The 20,065-nt window shown below is 47.6% G+C and overlaps 1 protein-coding gene across 1 annotated transcript in view; it reads right to left on the bottom strand.

The window, feature by feature from the left end:
• ARHGAP39 (Rho GTPase activating protein 39) overlaps window positions 1-15,575 on the bottom strand; it is a gene marked incomplete at its 5' end in the record, with an annotated part of 71,824 nt that extends 56,249 nt beyond the window's left edge. Inside the window, one exon of the mRNA XM_054295346.1 lies at window positions 15,144-15,575. Coding sequence (XP_054151321.1) covers window positions 15,144-15,575 — 432 coding nt within the window. The remainder of the gene's footprint in view (window positions 1-15,143) is intronic.
• Between the last annotated feature and the right edge of the window lie 4,490 nt (window positions 15,576-20,065).

Below are 20,065 nucleotides of genomic sequence, written 5' to 3'. Positions count from 1 at the left end.
CAAACAAATCTCCCTAATAGGATGAAGCCCCAAAATTTTAGTGGAGCAATAAAATGAAGCTTCTGTCAAAGCCGATTTTAATGGGATTCAGCCCGGGAATTACGGCTGCGTGGAATTGCTCAATCCCCTTTTCCTCGCCGGCGCGCGTGAATGGAATTATGGAATTCCCCCCTCCCCCTCCTCCTTCTCCTCCTCCTCCTCCTCCTCCTCCAGGATTCCTGAGAGAAAGGCATCACCTCCGATCCCAGTGCTGTACCCAAATCCATGTGGAATTTAGAAGGTGGATCCCCAAACCCATGATGGAATCCAGATGGATCCCCAAATCCATGGCAGAATTTAGATGGGCCCCAAAGCTATGGAGGAATCCAGACGGATCCCCACATCCATGGCAGAATCCAGATGGGTCCCCAAATCCATGTCAAAATTTAAATGGATCGCCAAATCCATGGAGAAATCCAGATGGATTTCCAAATCCATGATGGAATCCAGAAGGATTCCCAAATCCATGTCAGAATTTAGATGGATCCCAAATTCCATAGTGGAATCCAGATGGATCCCCAAATCCATGGTGGAATCCAAATAGATCCCCTAATTCACGGTGGAATTTAGACGGACGCTCAAATCCATGTCAGAATTTAGATGGATTCCCAAATCCATGTCAGAATTTAGATGGATCCTGAAATCCACGTCAGAATCCAGATGGATCCTGAAATCCATGTCAGAATCCAGGTGGATCCCCAATTCTGTGGCAGAAGCCAGATGGATCCCAAATCCATGTCAGAATTTAGATGGATCCCCAGTTCCATGGCGGAATCCAGATGGATTCCCAATTCCATGACAGAATCCAGGTGGATCCCAAATACATGGAGGAATCCAAATAGATTCCCTAATCCATGGCGGAATTTAGATGGATTCCCAAATCCATAGTGGAATCCAGATGGATCCCCAAATCCATGATGGAATTTAGATGGATCCCCACATCCATGATGGAATGCAGATGGATTCCCAATTCCATGGCAGGATCCATATGGATCCTCAATTCCGTGACGGAATCCACATGGATCTCCAAATCCTTGGAGGAATCCAGACGGATTCCCAAATCCATGTCAGAATCCAGGTGGATCCCCAAATCCATGGCAGAATTTAGATGGATCCCTACTTCCATGATGGAATTCAGATGGATTCCCAAATCCATGTCAGAATCTAGATGGATCCCGAATTCCATGTGGAATCCAGATGGATCCTCAAATCCATGGTGGAATCCAAATAGATCCCCTAATTCACGGTGGAATTTAGACGGACACTCAAATCCATGGAGGAATCCAGATGGATCCCCAAATTCATGGAGGGATCCCCAAATCCATGGTAGAATCCACATGGATCTCCACATCCATGGCAGAATCCAGATGGGTCCCCAAATCCATGGCAGAACCCAAGTAGATCCCCAAATCCATGTCAAAATTTAAATGGATCGCCAAATCCATGGAGAAATCCAGATGGATTTCCAAATCCATGATGGAATCCAGAAGGATTCCCAAATCCATGTCAGAATTTAGATGGATCCTCAAATCCATGGAGGAATCCAGACAGATTCCCAAATCCATGTCAGAATCCGGATGGATTCCCACATCCTTGGAGGAATCCAGGTGGATCCTCAAGTCCATGGTGGAATTTAGATGGATCCCCAATTCCATGGTGGAATCCAGATGGATCCCCAAACCCATGTCAGGATTTAGATGGATCCCCAATTCCATGACAGAATCCAGATGGATCCTCAAATCCATGTTGGAATCCAGATGGATCTCCACATCCATGGCAGAATCCAGATGGATCCCCAATTCCATGGAGGAATCCACATGGATCTCCACATCCATGGCAGAATCCAGATGGATCCCCAATTCCATGACAGAATCCAGATGGATCCCCAAATTCATGATGGAATCCAGATGGATCCCCAAACCCATGTCAGGATTTAGATGGATCCCCAATTCCATGGCGGGATCCAGATGGATCCTCAAATCCATGGTGGAATCCAGATGGATCTCCACATCCATGGCAGAATCTACAAGGATTCCCAAATCCATGACAGAATCCACATGGATCTCCACATCCATGGCAGAATCCAGATGGATCCCCAAATCCATGGCAGAATCCAGATGGATCCCAATTCCATGGCAGAATTCAGATGGATCCTCAAATCCATGGCAGAATCCACAAGGATTCCCAAATCCATGGCAGAATCCAGGTGGACCCTCAAATCCATGGAGGAATCCAGATGGATCCCCAATTCCATGGTGGAATTTAGATGGATCCCTAAATCCGTGTCAGAATTTAGATAGATCCCCAGTTCCATGGCAGAATCCAGATGGATCCTGAAATCCATGATGGAATCCAGATGGATCCCCAAATCCGTGGAGGAATCCAGACGGATCCCCAAATCCATGGCAGAATCCAGAAGGATCTCCACATCCATGATGGAATCCAGATGGATCCCATCCCTGGAAGTGCCCAAGTCCAGGTTGGAGCAACCCGGGATCTGGGAAGGTGTCCCTGCCCAGGAACTGGATAAGCTTTAAGGTCCCATCCAACCCAACCCATTCCATGATTCCAGGAGATTTCTGGAGCTCTTCAAGGTCCTTCCCTATGGATCTGCTTCCCAGCACTCCACCCCCATCCAGCACAGCAGGAAAACCTGGTGGGAATGTCAAATTTTCCATCTAAAAACTCCACTGGAACCCGGCCACGGCCGAAACGGGATCGTCAAACCCAACGGACGCCGGAATTCCCCACGTGGGATGGACCAACAGCTCCTCCACACCCATCCAGGACGGAATTCCCGCTCCTCTGGATCCCAGGTTTCTATTCCAGGTGCCAGCATCAAGCTCCACGTGCTCCTCCATCCTTCAGTTCGGCTCAACCAAAAATTGACGGATTTTCCTTGGAATTTTTCGGAGTTGTCGCTTCCAAGATCTTCCCAATCCATCGGAGCCAGGGCTTGGTTTCCATCCATCCTTTTTCCTTTTCCAGTTAATTATCCCCATCCAAACGAGCTCCAGGCCTCCTCCCATCCATCTCCAACAAGTTTTGGAGCTGATGGATGAGCGAATCCATCCCAAAAATTCCGATTGGGGGGATCTGGGCAGCTCAATATTTAACCAGGAATTCCGATTTCCTGCGGGCAAGGATGTGACGGAGCGCAGCCCCCACCCTTGGCCAGATGTTTTTCCAAGGTTTTTAGGGCAAATCCTTACGGATTTTACTTGGCCAACAGATTAGTTGGATTAAAGGAGGAATTTTAGGACCTGTGGATGCTCCATCCCTGGAATTGTCCAGCCTGGGTGGGATGGGGCTTGGAGCAACCTGGGATGGTGGGAGGTGACCCTGCCCATGGAAAGAGGATGGAACTGGGTGGATTTGAGGATCCTTCCCACCCAAACCATTCCATGTTTGAGGTCTTTCTTGGAATCTCCACCAGTTTGTGTCCTCAAGCCAGACGTTCCCACCCAACCTGGCCTTGGAACAACCGGGATAATCCGGAAAACTCAACCCAAACAAATTCCCAATGTGTGGAAGGTGGCCCTGCCCATGGAAAGAGGATGGAACTGGATGGATTTGAGGATCCTTCCCACCCAAACCATTCCATGTTTGACGTTTTCCTGGAATCTCCACCTTGGCCCGGTTTGTGTCCCCAAGCCGGACATTCCCACCCAACCTGGCCTTGGAACAACCGGGATAATCGGGAAAACTCAACCCAAACAAATTCCCAAAGTGGGCACCAAGGACTTCCACAAGAACGGGGCTGCGATCGCATCCCAGAAATCCCGACGGATGAAATCTCATGGAGCTGATCGCAGGAAGCAAAACTGGCTCCAACCAAAAACCCGACCGGTTTGGAAACCCAACTTCGGTTTTGGAAAAGTGTCCCGAGGTCTCCCCAAAATCCTTCTCCATGCAAAACCAGCCCGGCTCCCTCATGTTCTCCTCACCCACCCCGTGCTCCATCCTGGTGATTCCCGCCGGATTCTCCCAGCTTTCCCAGGTTTCGGATAATCCAAAATTTTCCAAGTTTTGGCCAAACGAGGATTCAATTTTCGCTGGACTTTCCGAGGCGTCCCCAACTTCCCTCCCTCGCCTGCCCTTGGGACAACAATTCCCAGCATTCCCGAATCCTTGCGCCGCCGCCATTTTGTCCATCCCGTGGCCTTCACCTTGGCCAGTTCTTCCCAACCCATCCTCGATCCCAAAAATCCCTTGGAGATCCAGCCCTGCCCTCCGGCGCGTCTGGAGCCGGGGGTGGGTCCCAGATTACTGATAAGGATGTCCAGATTATTGATAAGGATGTCCAGGTTATTGATAAGGATGTCCAGGTTACTGACAAGGATAGCCAGGGTACTGATAAGGATATACAGGTTACTGATAAGGATGTCCAGGTTATTGATAAGGATGTCCAGGTTATTGATAAGGATATTCAGGTTATTGATAAGGATATCCAATTATTGATAAGGATATCCAGGTTATTGATAAGGATCGGGAGAGGAGCCAAACATTGGGAATGAACCTTGGACCGCCACCCTCTGAGCTGGATGATCCGGTTTTTATCCGGTTTTTATCCGGTTTTTATCTGATTTTTATCCGGTTTTTAACTGGTTTTTATCCGGTTTTTATCCGGTTTTCATCTGATTTTTATCCGGTTTTTAACTGGTTTTTATCCGGTTTTTATCCCGTTTTGATCCCGTTTTTATCCGGTTTTTACCCGGTTTTTATCCGGTTTTTATCTGATTTTTATCCGGTTTTTAACTGGTTTTTATCCGGTTTTTATCCGGTTTTTATCTGATTTTTATCTGGTTTTTAACTGGTTTTTATCCGGTTTTTATCCGGTTTTTATCCCATTTTTATCCGGTTTTTACCCGGTTTTTATCCAGTTTTTATCCGGTTTTTATCCGGTTTTTACCCGGTTTTTATCCGGTTTTTATCTGGTTTTTATCCATCAAATCGTGTCCCTGGCTGGGTGAGGGAGACATCCAAAGCTTTTTCGGGGCACTTTGAAGGTGGTTTTCCATGAATAAAGGCGATTTTCCATTAAAAAGTGTGAAAAAAGTAATTTTCCCCTAATTAGGGTGATTTACCAATAATAAAGGTGGTTTTTCCAATAATTACGGTGATTTTCCAGTAATGAAGATGATTTTTCATTAATAAGTCTGATTTTCCAATGGAAAAGGTGATTTTCCCCTAATAAGGATGATTTTCCCTTAATAAAGGTGATTTTCCAATAATTAAGGTGATTTTCCAGTAATGAGGATGATTTGTTATTAATGAAGGTGATTTTTCCTTTAGTAAGTGTGATTTGCCACTAATAAGGATGATTTTCCAATAATTAAGGTGATTTCCAATTATAAAAAGTGATTTTCCAGTAATGAAGATGATTTTCCATTAATAAATGTGATTTTCCAATAAAAAAGATAATTTTCCAATAATTAAGGTGGTTTTTCCATAGTTAAGGTGATTTTCCAATAATTAGGCGATTTCCAATTATAAAACATGATTTTCCAGTAATGAAGATGATTTTTTCATTAATAAGTCTGATTTTCCAATGAAAAAGGTGATTTTCCACTAATAAAGGTGATTTTTCCAGTGAAAAAAGTGATTTTCCAACAATTAGGGTTATTTTCCATTAATGAAGATGACTTGTTATTAATGAAGATGATTTTTCATTAATAAGTGTGATTTGCCACTAATAAGGGTGATTTTCCAGTAATGAGGATGATTTGTTATTAATGAAGATGATTTTTCCTTTAATAGGTGTGATTTGCCACTATTTAGGGTGATTTTCCAATAATTAAGGTGATTTTCAATTATAAAAAATTATTTTCCAGTAATGAAGACGATTTTCCTGTAATAAGTGTGATTTTCCAATAAAAAAGGTGATTTTTCCAATTAAAAAAGTTATTTTCCAATAATTAAGATGATTTTCCAGGAACAAGGGTGATTTTCCAATAGTTAAGATGATTTTCCAATAGTTAAGATGATTTCCAATTTAAAAAGTGATTTTAGAGTAATGAAGATGATGTTATTAATGAAGACGATTTTTCATTAATAAGGGTGATTTTCCAATAATTAAGGTGGTTTTCCATAATTAATGTGATTTTCCCAATAATTAAGGTGGTTTTCCATAATTAATGTGATTTTTCCAATAATTAAGGTGGTTTCCAATAATTAATGTGATTTTTCTATAATTAAGGTGATTTCCCACTAATAAAGTTGATTTCCCATTAACCCAGATGCTTCTACGCCAATAAAATTCATTTTCCCCCAACAATTTTCCCCAAACCTCGGCTTACAAATCCTCCGGCACCGACAGAAATTTATCCTGGGAACCTCTGGCACAACAACAAAACCCAAATTAATTTTTTTAAAAAAAAAAATCAATAAATCCAGCAGTTTTTTTTTTAATTTGCCCTGCCTAGAGCACGGCAGCATTCCCCAGCCTTTGGAAAAATCCGGGCAATAGCTCAGCTCCATGGCAAAAATCCAGGAATAGAAACGAAATCCCAGCTCCAAATCCTCGGATTTAATCTTAATTCCAGCCCCCCGCGCTTCCCGTGAAAATTCGGAGAACATTTTCCTTGGAATTACACAACCGGAATTCCGCGGCCGACGACGACGCAAGCGAATATCCAGAATATCCGCCTCATCCGGGGAATTCAAGGCAAGGATATTAAAAAAGCTTCAGGTCCCGATTTCCAAAAAATGCCAAATACGAGATTTTTTGGGATTTTTTTTTGTTTTTTCTGGGAAATATTTGAGGACGGAACGAGGAAGAGGAGGCCGGGCTGGTTTGGGTTGTGCCGGGAATGTGTTTTCCGTTGGTTATCCGCGAATATTCCCTGGGATAATTCCACCCCCCCAGGGAGTTTCACGGTCTCGATAATTAAAAAGCTTCAGGTCCCGATTTCCATCCCAGCTCGGAGCAAAAAATGCCAAATACGAGATTTTTTGGGATTTTTTTTGTTTTTCTGGGAAATATTTGAGGGTGGAATGAGGAAGAGGAGGCCGGGCTGGTTTGGGTTATGCCGGGAATGTGTTTTCCGTTGGTTATCCCCGAATATTCCCCGGGATAATTCCACCTTCCCCCGGGGAGTTTCACGGTCTCGATGAACTCGAGGATCGCGGGGAGGAATTGGATTGAGGAAAGAGCCTGGGAATTGGATTTGAGGATCTTGGAAGTCTTTTCCGACCTTTAACTCCACGGGAAACTCACCCTGGAGCACCCCCGGCGCTGGGAGAGGGAAATGGAAGTTGAAGCCAAAGGAATTTCGGAGCAGGAAAATTTCCCGTGGAGAAAAATCCAATTTTTGGATAAATTTGGGAATGCTGGGAGATCCCACCAAGGAATTCCAGCAGTGCCCCACCCCTGGAAGCGTCCATGGCCAGGTTTGGAGAAACTCAAATTGTTGGAATTGACCTCAAAACCACGGAATTCCGACTCCTTTGCCAAGGACGGGGATATCCAATGTCACTCGGAGATGGATTTTGGCTGTGCAATGATCACGGAATTCCGACCCCTTTGCCAAGGACGGGGACGTCCAGCGTCACTCGGAGATGGATTTTGGCCCTGAAACGATCACGGAATTCCGACCCCTTTGCCAAGGACGGGAACATCCAGCGTCACTCGGAGATGGATTTTTGCCATGAAATGGGTGGGAATAAACCAAAATTGGGGATAAAACGCCACGAAAAAACATTGGAAAACTGAATTTGGGATCCTTCCTCACGATTTGGGAAATTGAGGATCTCGCGGAAGCGGGGGAAGAGGCTGAAGCCGGGGAATTCCCAATTATCCCAAGCTCCTCCTGGCTCCTCGCACCAGGAGACCTCACCCGGCTGGGAAAATCCAACATTTAGAGGAAGAAATTCCAAGAATTCCAGAATTCCAAGCCTTGATCTCCTGCTGGAGGTGGGACATGGGGAAGGAAATTCCTGAGGATCCTTTCCGTGCCTCGTTCCTTCCGCGCGGTTTTCCAGAGCAAACCCAAGCCCTCGGTTTCTCCTCCTTCTCATCCTGGAGGAATTCTGGGAACTCCCGCCAGGACCTGGAATATCCTCGGGCAGCTCCAGGGATTTATGTCCTTGATCCGCCCGTTTTCCAAACCTGGTTCTTCCCGGCGCGTTCCAGGAAAGGAAATAAACGGAGAGAATTCCAAGGAAAAATCGTGGGACGCTCAAATCGGGTATTTTAGAGATTTGAGGCATCTTTTATTCCACAAATCTGCTTGTTTGGGGAATTTTTTGGAGTCAGGAAATGGCTGCTGCCTGTAATGGGAGGGGGGGTTTGATCCCGGAGAACTGGATTGGATTTTGAGAGAATTCCCTTTGGATATTCCAGCTCAGCCACACTTAATCCAGGGAGATTTAAATCTCCGATATCCTGGCGCCTTTGGAATGTGCTAAAAAAAAATATTTGTGGATCCCGAGGAATAACTTGGCCACAATTTCCGTGCAGACGGGATTTGGGTGAAGACCCCTGGCATCCCAAAATTCCTGCGTTTTTGTCCAAGGAAAAAACTCCAGACGGTCAAAAATCCACGTTTTCGTCCTTCAAGCTCCCACTCGGAATTCCTCCTTGGCAAAGCAGCGGCAGGATTGAGTTTTCCATGGGAATTTCTCCTTTTTCCCTGCCTGGGAACCTTTTCCAAGGATTTCAAGCCAACAACCTCAGACGCTTCCCGACGGAGCGGAAAAATCCCGACACGAAATCCGGCCGACGTTCCCGCTCCGAGATTTCCCGGCTGTCGCGTCGCGCTCCGGGGACAAGCCGCCATTTTAGGACAAGGGTGGAAAACTCCATGGAAAAGCTGGGAAATCCCTCTGGGAATGCTCTGCTGACCACCAGGACGAAGAAAGATGATGTTGATATTCCCGAGCTGGGAATCAAATCCCACCTCACCGTGGAAGCGCGAGGTGATTCCGGCGGGATCCAGGAGCTTGGCAACGGAAAATTCCCGGTGGATTCCAAGGGCTGATGATGGAACATCCCCATGGATGTGAGGAATGGATTGGGAGAGGTCTCCAGCATCTGGAGACGCTCTGGGTCCCAAATCCCAAATTTTAAGGGAAGCTCCGGGTGTGAATTCCGATAAAAACTCCCCCGCTTATCCCGAATTTCCTTTTCCAACCAGATGAGCTGAGATTATCCAGAAACCTTTAAATAAAATTCCCTGGGATAAAACCTGGACTGGGAAAGCTCCAGAGCTCCTTCCGAGCTGCGGATCTCCTGCGAGAAACCCAACCGAGACCTGGGAATCGTGGAAGTTCACGGAATTTCATGGAATCATGGAATGGCCGGGGTTGGAAGGGGCCTTCAGGATCATGGAATTACACAGGGATATCTTCCGCTGTCTTCTGCTCCAAGACCTGTCCAGCCTGGCCTTGGACACTTCCAGGGATGGGGAAAACGCAGGAATGGGGAAAGTTCAGGAATGGGGAAAAATGCAGGAATGGGGAAAATGCGGGAATGGGGAAAACGCAGGAATGGGGAAAATGCGGGAATGGGGAAAATGCAGGAATGGGGAAAATGCGGGAATGGGGAAATGCAGGAATGGGGAAAATGTGGGAATGGGGAAAGTTCAGGAATGGGGAAAATGTGGGAATGGGGAAAGTTCAGGAATGGGGAAAACGCAGGAATGGGGAAAATGCGGGAATGGGGAAAATGTGGGAATGGGGAAAATGTGGGAATGGGGAAATGCAGGAATGGGGAAAGTTCAGGAATGGGGAAAATGCAGGAATGGGGAAAAATGCGGGAATGGGGAAAATGCAGGAATGGGGAAAACGCAGGAATGGGGAAAATGTGGGAATGGGGAAAAATGCAGGAATGGGGAAAATGCGGGAATGGGGAAATGCAGGAATGGGGAAAATGTGGGAATGGGGAAAATGTGGGAATGGGGAAAGTGCAGGAATGGGGAAAATGCAGGAATGGGGAAAATGCGGAAATGGGGAAAAATGCAGGAATGGGGAAAATGCAGGAATGGGGAAAATGCAGGAATGGGGAAAGTTCAGGAATGGGGAAAATGCAGGAATGGGGAAAGTTCAGGAATGGGGAAAACGCGGGAATGGGGAAAATGCGGGAATGGGGAAAATGCAGGAATGTTTTTTTTTTCCGGCCAGGATATGAGGATCGAGGGTGGGATGCAGCCATGGTTTGGATGGGCTGATGGGACTCATCCCTGTCACCTCCCGGGATGCAGGTGGGAATTCCAGTCAGCGGGAATTTCTCCTCCCTCTAGTGGCATCTAAACTTTTAAAATTTTAAAATTAATTTTTAAAGCTCCAAGACCTGGGATCTGCTCAATCCCGAGCCCTGGAAAGGCCAAGACCTGGAATTCCTGGAGATTCCAGGACACACAAACTCCCATCGGCCAAACCCAGCCCAGGGCGGAATTCCTTTTCTCTTCCAGGAGATTTCCAGGGATTAAACGTTTTTATTTGAGAGTCCTGCATTCCCCTTTGGGAATGATCCTTTCCCCAGGAAATTCCTGATCCCACCTCAGGAATGATCCTTTCCCCAGGAAATTCCTGATTCCCCCTTGGGAATGATCCTTTCCCCAGGAAACTCCTGCATTCCACCTTGGGAATGATCCTTTCCCAGGAAATTCCTGATCCCACTTCCGGAATGATCCTTTCGTCAGGAAATTCCTGATCCCACCTTGGGAGTGATCCTTTCCCCAGGGAACTCCTGATCACACTTTGGGAATGATCCTTTCCTCAGAAAATTCCTGGTCCTACTTTGGGAATGATCCTTTCCCCAGGAACCTCTGGATCCCACCTTGGGAATGATCCTTTCATCAAGAAATTCCTGATCCCACCTCAGGAATGATCTTTTCTCCAGGAAATTTGCAATCCCAGCTCAGAAATGAACCTTGCCCCAGGAAACTCCTGATTTCACCCTGGGAATGATCCTTTCCCCAGGAAATTCCTGATTCCCACCTTGGGAATCATTCTTTCCCCAGGAAACTCCGGATTCCACCTCAGGAATGATCCTTTCTGCACGAAATTCCTGATCCCACTTCCGGAATGATCCTTTCCCAAGGAAATTCCTGATCTCATATCCAGAATGATCCCTTCCTCAGAAAAACCCTGATTCCACTTTGGGAATGATCCTTTCCTCAGGAAATTCCTGATCCCACCTCAGGAGTGATCCTTTCCCCAGGAAATTCCCAATCCCAGCTCGGGAATGATCCTTTTCCCAGGAAACCCCTGCATTCCACCTTGGGAATGATCCTTTTCCCAGAAAATTCCTGATCCCATCTCTGGAATGATCCTTTCCCCGGGAAATTCCTGATTCCCCCTTGGGAATGATCCTTTCCCCAGGAAATTTCCGATTGCAAGTTGGGAATGATCCTTTTCCCAGGAAATTCCTGATTCCCACCTTGGGAATGATCCTATCCTCAGAAAATTCCAGATCCCACCTTGGGAATGATCCTTTCCTCAGGAAATTCCTGATCCCACTTTGGGACTATTCCTTTTCTCAGGAAATTCCCGATCACACCTCAGGAATGATCCTTTTCCCAAGAAATTCCATCTTGGGAATGATCCTTTCCCCAGGAAATTCCTGATCTCATTTCCAGAATTACCCTTTCCTCGGGAATCTCCTAATCTCATCTCAGGAATGATCCTTTCTCCAGAAAATTCCTGATCGCACTTTGGGAATGATCCTTTCCCCAGGAAACTCCTGATTCCAGCTCGGGAATGATCCTTTTCCCAGGAAATTCCATATCCCACTTTGGGAATGATCCTTTCCTCAGGAAATTCCTGATCCCCCTTTGGGAATGATCCTTTCCTCAGGAAATTCCCGATCCCACTTTGGGAATGATCCTTCCCCCAAGAAATTCCTGATTCCAAGATGGGAATGATCATTTTTTTCCAGGAATCTCCAGATCCCACCCCTGTTATTTCAGCAAATCCCAGGGAATTTAAAATCCATCCCCCGATCCCTGTTTATCCCCTTCGGGAATGGGATCCCGCTCCACCAACATCTCCCGGGCTCATTTCCCACCAGGAAAGGCGGGAATTCTGCCCCTCTGCTCCAGGGCTCAGGTGAGATCCCACCTGGAATTCTGCACCCCGGATCCAACACCAGGAGGACGTGGAGCTGCTGGAGCAATTCCAGAGGAAGTCACGGAGATGCTCCAAGGGCTGGAGAGAGGTGGGAGAGCTGGGAATGTCCAGCCTGGAGAAGGGAAGGATCCAGGGAAACCTCAGAGCCCCTTCCAGAGCCTGAAGGGGCTCCAGGAGAGCTGGAGAGGGAATTTGGGAGAAGGGATGGAGGGACAGGACACAGGGAATGGCTTCCCACTGCCAGAGGGCAGGGATGGATGGGATTTGGGAAGGGATTCTTCCCTGGGAATGTGGTGAGGGGCTGGGATGGCATTCCCAGAGAAGCTGTGGCTGCCCCTGGATCCCTGGAAATGTCCAAGGCCAGGTTGGATGCTGCAACAACCTGGGATGGTGGCAGGTGTCCCTACCCGTGGAAAATGCTGAAATTCCGTGATCTTCCAGGCCTCTCCCACCCCATCCCATTCCATGATTCTGTAATTCCACGATTCCGCATCCGCCGGCACTGAACGACCCCAATCCCACCTCCATCCCCAAAATCCCCCTGCTCCGGGAGGATCCCCCCATTCCCGGGCTCGGAGATTCCATCAGCACCTCGGGAAGGCGGCACCTCCCCCCCGGAGCCTCCGGTGTCCCACAGGAAAGCGCCGGCCCGGCCGGGAATTCCCGTTCCCACCCAGCCGCGGTTCCCGGGAACGGGAATTCCGCCCCGGATCGGTCTCCTCAGCCCGGCCGGGGCTCCTTAACGTGGCCAAAAGCACCAATTAAGGGAAGATAAACGCATTAATTAACGACCCGCCTCGGGTATCCCCGGAAAGCTGCGGCTGCTCCGTGCCTGGAATTGTCCCGAGTTGGGTTGGGATGGTGGGAGGTGGAAAAAGATGGATTTTAAAACTCCTTTCCAATCCAAACCATTCCATAATTCCAGATCCCACTTTGGGAATGATCCTTTCCCCAGGAAATTCCAGATCCCACCTTGGGAATGATCCTTTCCTCAGGAAATTCCCAATCCGAACTTGGTAATGATCCTTCTCCCAAGAAATTCCTGATTCCATCTTGGGAATGATCCTTTCCTCAGGAAATTCCTGATCCCACCCCTGTTATTTCAGCAAATTCCAGGGAATTTAAAATCCATCCCCCGATCCCTGTTAATCCCCTTTGGGAATGGGATCCCGCTCCACCAACTTCTCCCGGGCTCATTTCCATAATTCCGTGATTTGCAGATTTAATCCATAAAAAATGGAGGAGAGACAGGAATGTCTCCGGACGTTGTCCTTGGGAACGGAGCAGGAATTTCCTGGGAAAAGGATCATTTTCAGGAAGAAAACAGGAGTTTCCTGGCTCCCTTCTCCTTCCCGAGGGAAATTGTCCCTGCCAGGAGCTCCCCAGACCGGCGGGACCGGCCGTGGTTGTGCCGTGAATCATCCCAGCTCCTCGGGGAGATCTTATCCAGGGAAATCACCGAAAACCACAAAATTAGAATTTCCAATCCTAAAAACGAATTTCAAGAGGATGAGAAATTATTCCTTCAGGGAATCTTCAAAATCTAAAATACCCCTAAGGTGAAGAAACACCTTTTCCTGATGTTTTTCCCTCTTCCTCCTTGATTTCTGGAGGATCCAACTCAGTGGAGACCCACCAGGGCTCGAGCATGAGGAACCATCCACAAACCATCCTTGCCACCACTGGAAATTCCTGATTTTCTCCCGCCCAGGCTCTAAACCCAAAATTCCAATCCTAAAAGTGAATTCCACAGAATGAGAAATTATTCCTTCGGGGAAACTTCCTTTAGGGAACATCTAAAATATCCCTAAGGTGGAGAAACACCTTTTCCTGATGTTTTTCCCTCTTTCTCCTTGTTTCTTGGAGGATCCAACTCGGTGGAGACCCACCAGGGGTGGAACATGAGGAACCATCCACGAACCATCTTCACCCAAGACTTGCAGAATTTTTCTGCACTGGAAATTCCTGATTTTCTCCTGCCCGGGCTCTAAACCCAAATTTCCAGCCCTAAAAACGCATTTCAGAGGATGAGTAATTATTCCTTTAGGGAATCTTCAAAATCTAAAATATCCCTAAGGTGGAGAAACATCTTTTCCTGATGATTTTCCTCCTTGTGGTTTGGAGGATCCAACTCAGTGGAGATCCACCAGACATAGAGCATGAAGAACGATCCACAAAACACTCAAGGCCTGCAGGATTTTGCTCTTGGAGACCACCACCACTGGAAATTCCTGATTTTCTCCCGCCCGGGCCCTAAACCCAAATTTCAAATCCTAAAAACAAGGTGAATCTTCCTACAAGGAACATCTAAAATATCTCTAAGGTAGAGAAACACCTTTTCCTGACGTTTTTCCTCCTTGTGGTTTGGAGGATCCAACTCGGTGGAGACCCACCAGGGCCGAGCATGAGGAACCATCCACAAACCATCTTTGCCCAAGACTTGCAGAATTTCTCTGCACTGGAAATTCCTGATTTTCTCCCAAATTAAACCCAAATTTCCAATCCTAAAAACAAATTCCAAGAGGATGAGAAATTATTCCTTTAGGGAATCTTCTAAATCTAAAATATCCCTGAGGTGCAGAAACACCTTTTCCTCCTTTCTTCCTGATGTTTTTCCTCCTTGTTTTTTGGAGGATCCAACTCAGTGGAGACCCACCAGGGTTGAGCATTAGGGACCATCCACAAACCATCTTCACCCAAGACCTGCAGGATTTTGCTGTTGGAGACCACCAGCACTGGAAATTCCCAATTTTCTCCTGCCCGGGCTCTAAACCCAAATTTCCAACCCCAAAAACGAATTTCAGAGGATGAGAAATTATTCCTTTGCGGAACCTTCCTGAAGGAAACATCTAAAACATCCCTAAGGTAGAAAAACACCTTTTCCTGATGTTTTTCCCTCTTCCTCCGCGCCTTTTGGAGGATCCAACTCAATGGAGACCCACCAGAGGCCGAGCACGAGGAACCATCCACAAACCAGGATTTCCCTTGGACACCACCACCACCGCAAATCCCCGACTCTCTCCCACCTTTACCTTTCCGTTTCCTCCTTCACCACCGAGTACTGGCTGGGCTGGCGGCCGGGGCGCTGCTCCTGCCCCTTCTCGCTGCCCTCCAGCTCCTGCTCCAGGGACGAGCTGGTGCTCCCCTCCCGGCTGACATTGCTGCTGCGGCCGGGGCTGTTCTCCGTGGACGCCCGCGGCGACTCCGTGTTCTGCTTCAGCGTCTGCAGCTTGGCCAGCGGGATGATGTCGCAGTTCTGGGGCCGGTGCCACACCGTCCTCTGCGTGGTGGCATTGTAGTAGTAGAAGCGCGAGGTGTTGGGGTCGAAGAGCTCCCACCACTGGTTCTCATTGGTGCGCTTGATGCGCACGCCGGCCGGCGGGTCCCACACGCACTCGCCCGTGATCAGGTTGGCGTACATGCGCTCCCGGGTGCGGGGCTCGATGATTTCCACCCATTCCAGCCTGGGAAAAGGACAGGGAGAGAAGGGGAACGTCAACCAAGAGACCTCGGAAGGTCACCCAAGCCACCCCATGATTTTGTGATTTGATGCAAGCGCGGGATGGAGAAGAGCGACTGCTCAAATCTCCCTTCCACCCTCATCGAGTCTCCCATGTACAAGACTCGGTGATCCCCACCCATTATTCCAGCGTGGAAAAGAACAGGGAGGGAGGGAAAATTCAACCAAGGTCCCTCCCAACCCCAACCACTCAATGATTCCGTGATTTGACACAAGCGTGGGATGGAGACGGGCGACTGCTCAACTCTTCCTTCCACCCCCATTAAATATTCCATGTCCAAGACTTGATGAATCCCACCCATTCCAGCCTGGGAAAGGACAGGGAGAGAAGGGAAACATCAACCGAGTGACCTTGGAAGGTCACCCAAGCCACCCCATGATTTTCTGATTTGAGGAGAGCGCGGGATGGAGAGGAGCGACTGCTCAACGCTTCCTTCCACCCCCATAGAATCTCCCGTGTCCAAGCCACAATGACTTCCACCCTTTCCTGGAAAAAGCCTGGAGAAGAACTGGGAGAGACCTTCAATCAAGGTCCCTCCCAACCCCAACCACACCAAAATTCCATTATTTGACGTGAGAACGGGATGGAGAAAAGCGACTGCTCGACTCTTTCTTCCACCCCCATCAAATATTCCACGTCCAAGACTTGATAAATCCCACCCATTCCAGCCTGGAAAGGACAGGGAGAGAAGGGAAACGTCAACCGAGTGACCTTGGAAGGTCACCCAAGGTCTGATGATTCCGTGATTTGACACGAGCAAGGGATGGAGAAGAGCGACTGCTCAAATCTTCCTTCCACCCCATCGAGTCTCCCGTGTCCAAGACACAATGACTTCCACCCTTTCCTGGAAAAAGCCTGGAAAGGAACAGGGAGAGAAGGGAAGCATCAAGCAAGTTCCCTCCCAACCATCCAATGGTTCTGTGACTTGGTGCTCAAGGAAGAAGAGCGACTGCTCAACTCTTCCTTCCACCCCCATCAAATATTCAATGTCCAAGACTCAATGATTCCCACCCATTATTCCAGCCTGCAAAAGGACAAGGAGAGAGGGGAAGCATCGACCAAGGTCTCTCCCAATCCTGTCTATCCAATGATTCCGTGATTTGACACAAACACGGGATGGAGAAGAGTGACTGCTCAACTCTTCCTTCCACCCCCATTGAATCTCCTGTGTCCAAGATTTGATGAATCCCACCCATTCCAGCCTGGGAAAGGACAAGGAGAGAAGGGGAACGCCAACCAAGAGACCTCGGAAGGTCACCCAAGCCACCCCATGATTTTCTGATTTGACGCAAGCGCGGGATGGAGAAGAACAATGGCTGAACTCTTCCTTTCATCCCCATCGAGTCTCCCATGTACAAGACTCGGTGATCCCCACCCATTATTCCAGCGTGGAAAAGAACAGGGAGAGAGGGAAAATTCAACCAAGGTCCCTCCCAACCCCAACCACTCAATGATTCCGTGATTTGACACAAGCGCGGGATGGAGACGGGCGACTGTTCAACTCTTCCTTCCACCCCCATTAAATATTCCATGTCCAAGACTTGATGAATCCCACCCATTCCAGCCTGGAAAAGGACAAGGAGAGAAGGGAAAGGCAACCGAGTGACCTTGGAAGGTCACCCAAGGTTTGATGATTCCGTGATTTGACGCGAGCAAGGGATGGAGAAGAGCGACTGCTCAACTCTTCCTTACACCTCCATCAAATATTCCATGTCCAAGACTCGACGATTCCCACCCATTATTCCAGCGTGGAAAAGAACAGGGAGAGAGGGAAAATTCAAGCAAGGTCCCTCCCAACCCCAACCACCCGATGATTCCATTTTTTGACCCGAGCGTGAGATGGAGAAGAGCGACTGCTTTTATGGAACATCTGGAAATAGATGGGAAGGGATAAAAAGAAAAGTGAGGCTTTTCGAGGAAGGAACCTGACACATCCGGGGAGTCGGACAATGATGGATCACATGGATCACATTCCCGGGAATGAACCCCTGGAGGCTCCTCAGAAACGCCAAATTTCCAAGGAAAAAAATCCCTGGAGGGGGGACCCGGGTGTGAGCCTGGCTCTGAGCCCTCAGCTGGTCCAGCTGATTTTCCAACGGGATTTAAAAACCTCTGGATGGACAAAAAGAGTGGAATTTTCAGGGTTTGGGATTCCAGCTCGGATCAAACCCCCCTAAAGGAGGAAAAGGTGTCCAGATCCTCCTGGGAATGAGAGGAAATTCCGCAATTGAGCTTTTCCCTGCAGGACAGAGACTGAAAGCAGTGGGAGGGGAGTCGTTCCTAAATCGTGGAATTCCGCAAAACTCACATCTGGCACAGAGCTGGAAGCCATTTCCAGGGAATTGGGATTGGCCAAAGAACCAGTCAAGGTGGCCAATCCCAAAGAAAGATTTGGGAATCCCAGGATATTGAGGGGCAGGGAAGGGAATGGGATGATCCTGAATGTCCTTTCCGACCTAAAGCATTCCAGGATTTTATGAGGAGCAATTGAAATTCCCGATTCCCAGCAAGGTTTTGGAGACCTTGGAATCGGCTCCGCAGCACTCGGGGGGCTCTGCTCCCCAAATTTCCCACTGCCAGGCGATCCCTTTGGAATCACAAACCAAAATATCCAAGATTTCCCAAAATGTCCGAGAACCCAAATCCTCCCATGAGTGCAAAATTCCCAGGAGAGGACAATTCCCACCTCGTTTCCCATCTTATTTCCCATCTTATTTCCCAATTTCCCGCCTTGTTTCTCATCTCCTTTTTAAAATTTAATTTAAAATTTCTTAATTTAATATTAATTAAAACCTCCTGCAAAACTCCATAAAAATTTAAATTAATAATGGAATTATTAAGTGGGTTGGGGTGAAAGGAGCTTTTAAAGCTCATCCGTTCCAATCCCTGCCCGATGGTTTATTTATTATTGATTAATTAATTAACATTTTTTTTCATTATTTTTTCTTTTTTTTCTTTTTTTTTTTCATTATTTTATTATTTATCCCCATTATTTTATTTATCATTCACTTCATTGTTGTTCCTTTAATTATTACACCCATTATTTTATTTATTACTGATTTTTTAGGAATATTTGACTTAAAATATGGAAAGAAAACCTCACAATTCCTTGATGCCAGACCTTGGAAAATCGGGAACAAATGGGAAAAAAAAAATCATGGAATGAGGGCTGGGAGCGGGGTGGATCCTCAGCCACTCCATGGAAAGTGGGAAAACTGCTCCGGTGGTTTTGCCATGGAATCGCTGCGGACCCATCCCAAAATTCCAAGATGAGGGAATTCCATCCTGGAATTTTGGGAAATTGAGTGTCGTCTCCCCAGAATTCCAAGGCAACCCTGTGGCAGGTCCACCATGGCTCAGTAATTGTGATTTTCATGGAAAATCATGGAATTTTTCCCTGTGGGAAGGGAATTTTGAGGGTCATTTTTTCCAACGCATTTCCATGTGCTGGGACACCTTCCACTATCCCAAGTTGCAATTCCTGGCCTTGGACAATTCCAGGGATGGAGCAGCCTCCGAATTCCCTGGGAATTCCATTCCAGTGCCTCGCCACCCTTCCAGGGAAGAATTCCTTCCCAAATTCCAATCAAAACCTTTCCATTTTTAATTCCAAACCCTTTCCCCTCATCCCTGTTCCTCTGACAACTTGAAGCCTCAACTCTGGGTAAAACTGATCCCGCTTGAGCTTAATTTCCTTCCTTTTTGGACAATTCAGGGATTTAAAAGAATTCCTCCAACTTCTTCCCACCAGGTCTTTGTTGGAGCTGCTCCTTTCCCACCAAAATCCCAGGAATCGCTGCGGAAATCCGATCCCGTTTCTCTCCGATTCCATGGGCAGGGACGCGTTCCGCTATCCCAGGTTGCTCCAAGCCCTGTCCAACCTGGCCTTGGACAATTCCAGGGATGGAGCAGCCACGGAATTCCCTGGGAATTCCATTCCAGCGCCTCGCCACCCTTCCAGGGAAGAATTCCTTCCCAAATTCCAATTGAAACCTCTCCATTTTTAATTCCAAATCCTTCCCTATCCTCTGACAACTTGGAGCCTCAACTGTGGGTAAAACTGATCCCGCCTGAACCCAATTTCCCTCTTTTTGGACAATTCAGGGATTTAAAACAATTCCTCCAACTTCTTCCCACCAGATCTTTGTTGGAGCTGCTCCTTTCCCACCAAAATCCCAGGAATCGCTGCGGAAATCCGATCCCGTTTCTCTCCGCTTCCGTGGGCAGGAACACATTCATGGATACGTCCCTGATTTTTTTTTTTTTTTCCCAGCCAGAATCATCATTTTTTGGGATATTTGTGAAATCTCCAGCCAGGTGAAGTTCATGGAATCGTGGAATGGTTTGGGTTGGAAGAGGCTTTGGAAGATGATCCAATCCCACCCTTTTCCATAGGCAAGGACGCTTCCCATCATCCCAGGTCGCTCCAAGCC

Source organism: Melozone crissalis, unplaced genomic scaffold (genome assembly GCF_028551555.1).
Source record: "Melozone crissalis strain CALT ecotype California unplaced genomic scaffold, PUWL_Pcris_2 ptg000646l_1, whole genome shotgun sequence".
In the NCBI taxonomy this organism is placed as follows: Eukaryota; Metazoa; Chordata; class Aves; order Passeriformes; family Passerellidae; genus Melozone; species Melozone crissalis.
Note: the sequence above shows the minus strand (reverse complement) of the source record. Positions and strands in the feature narration are given on the sequence as shown.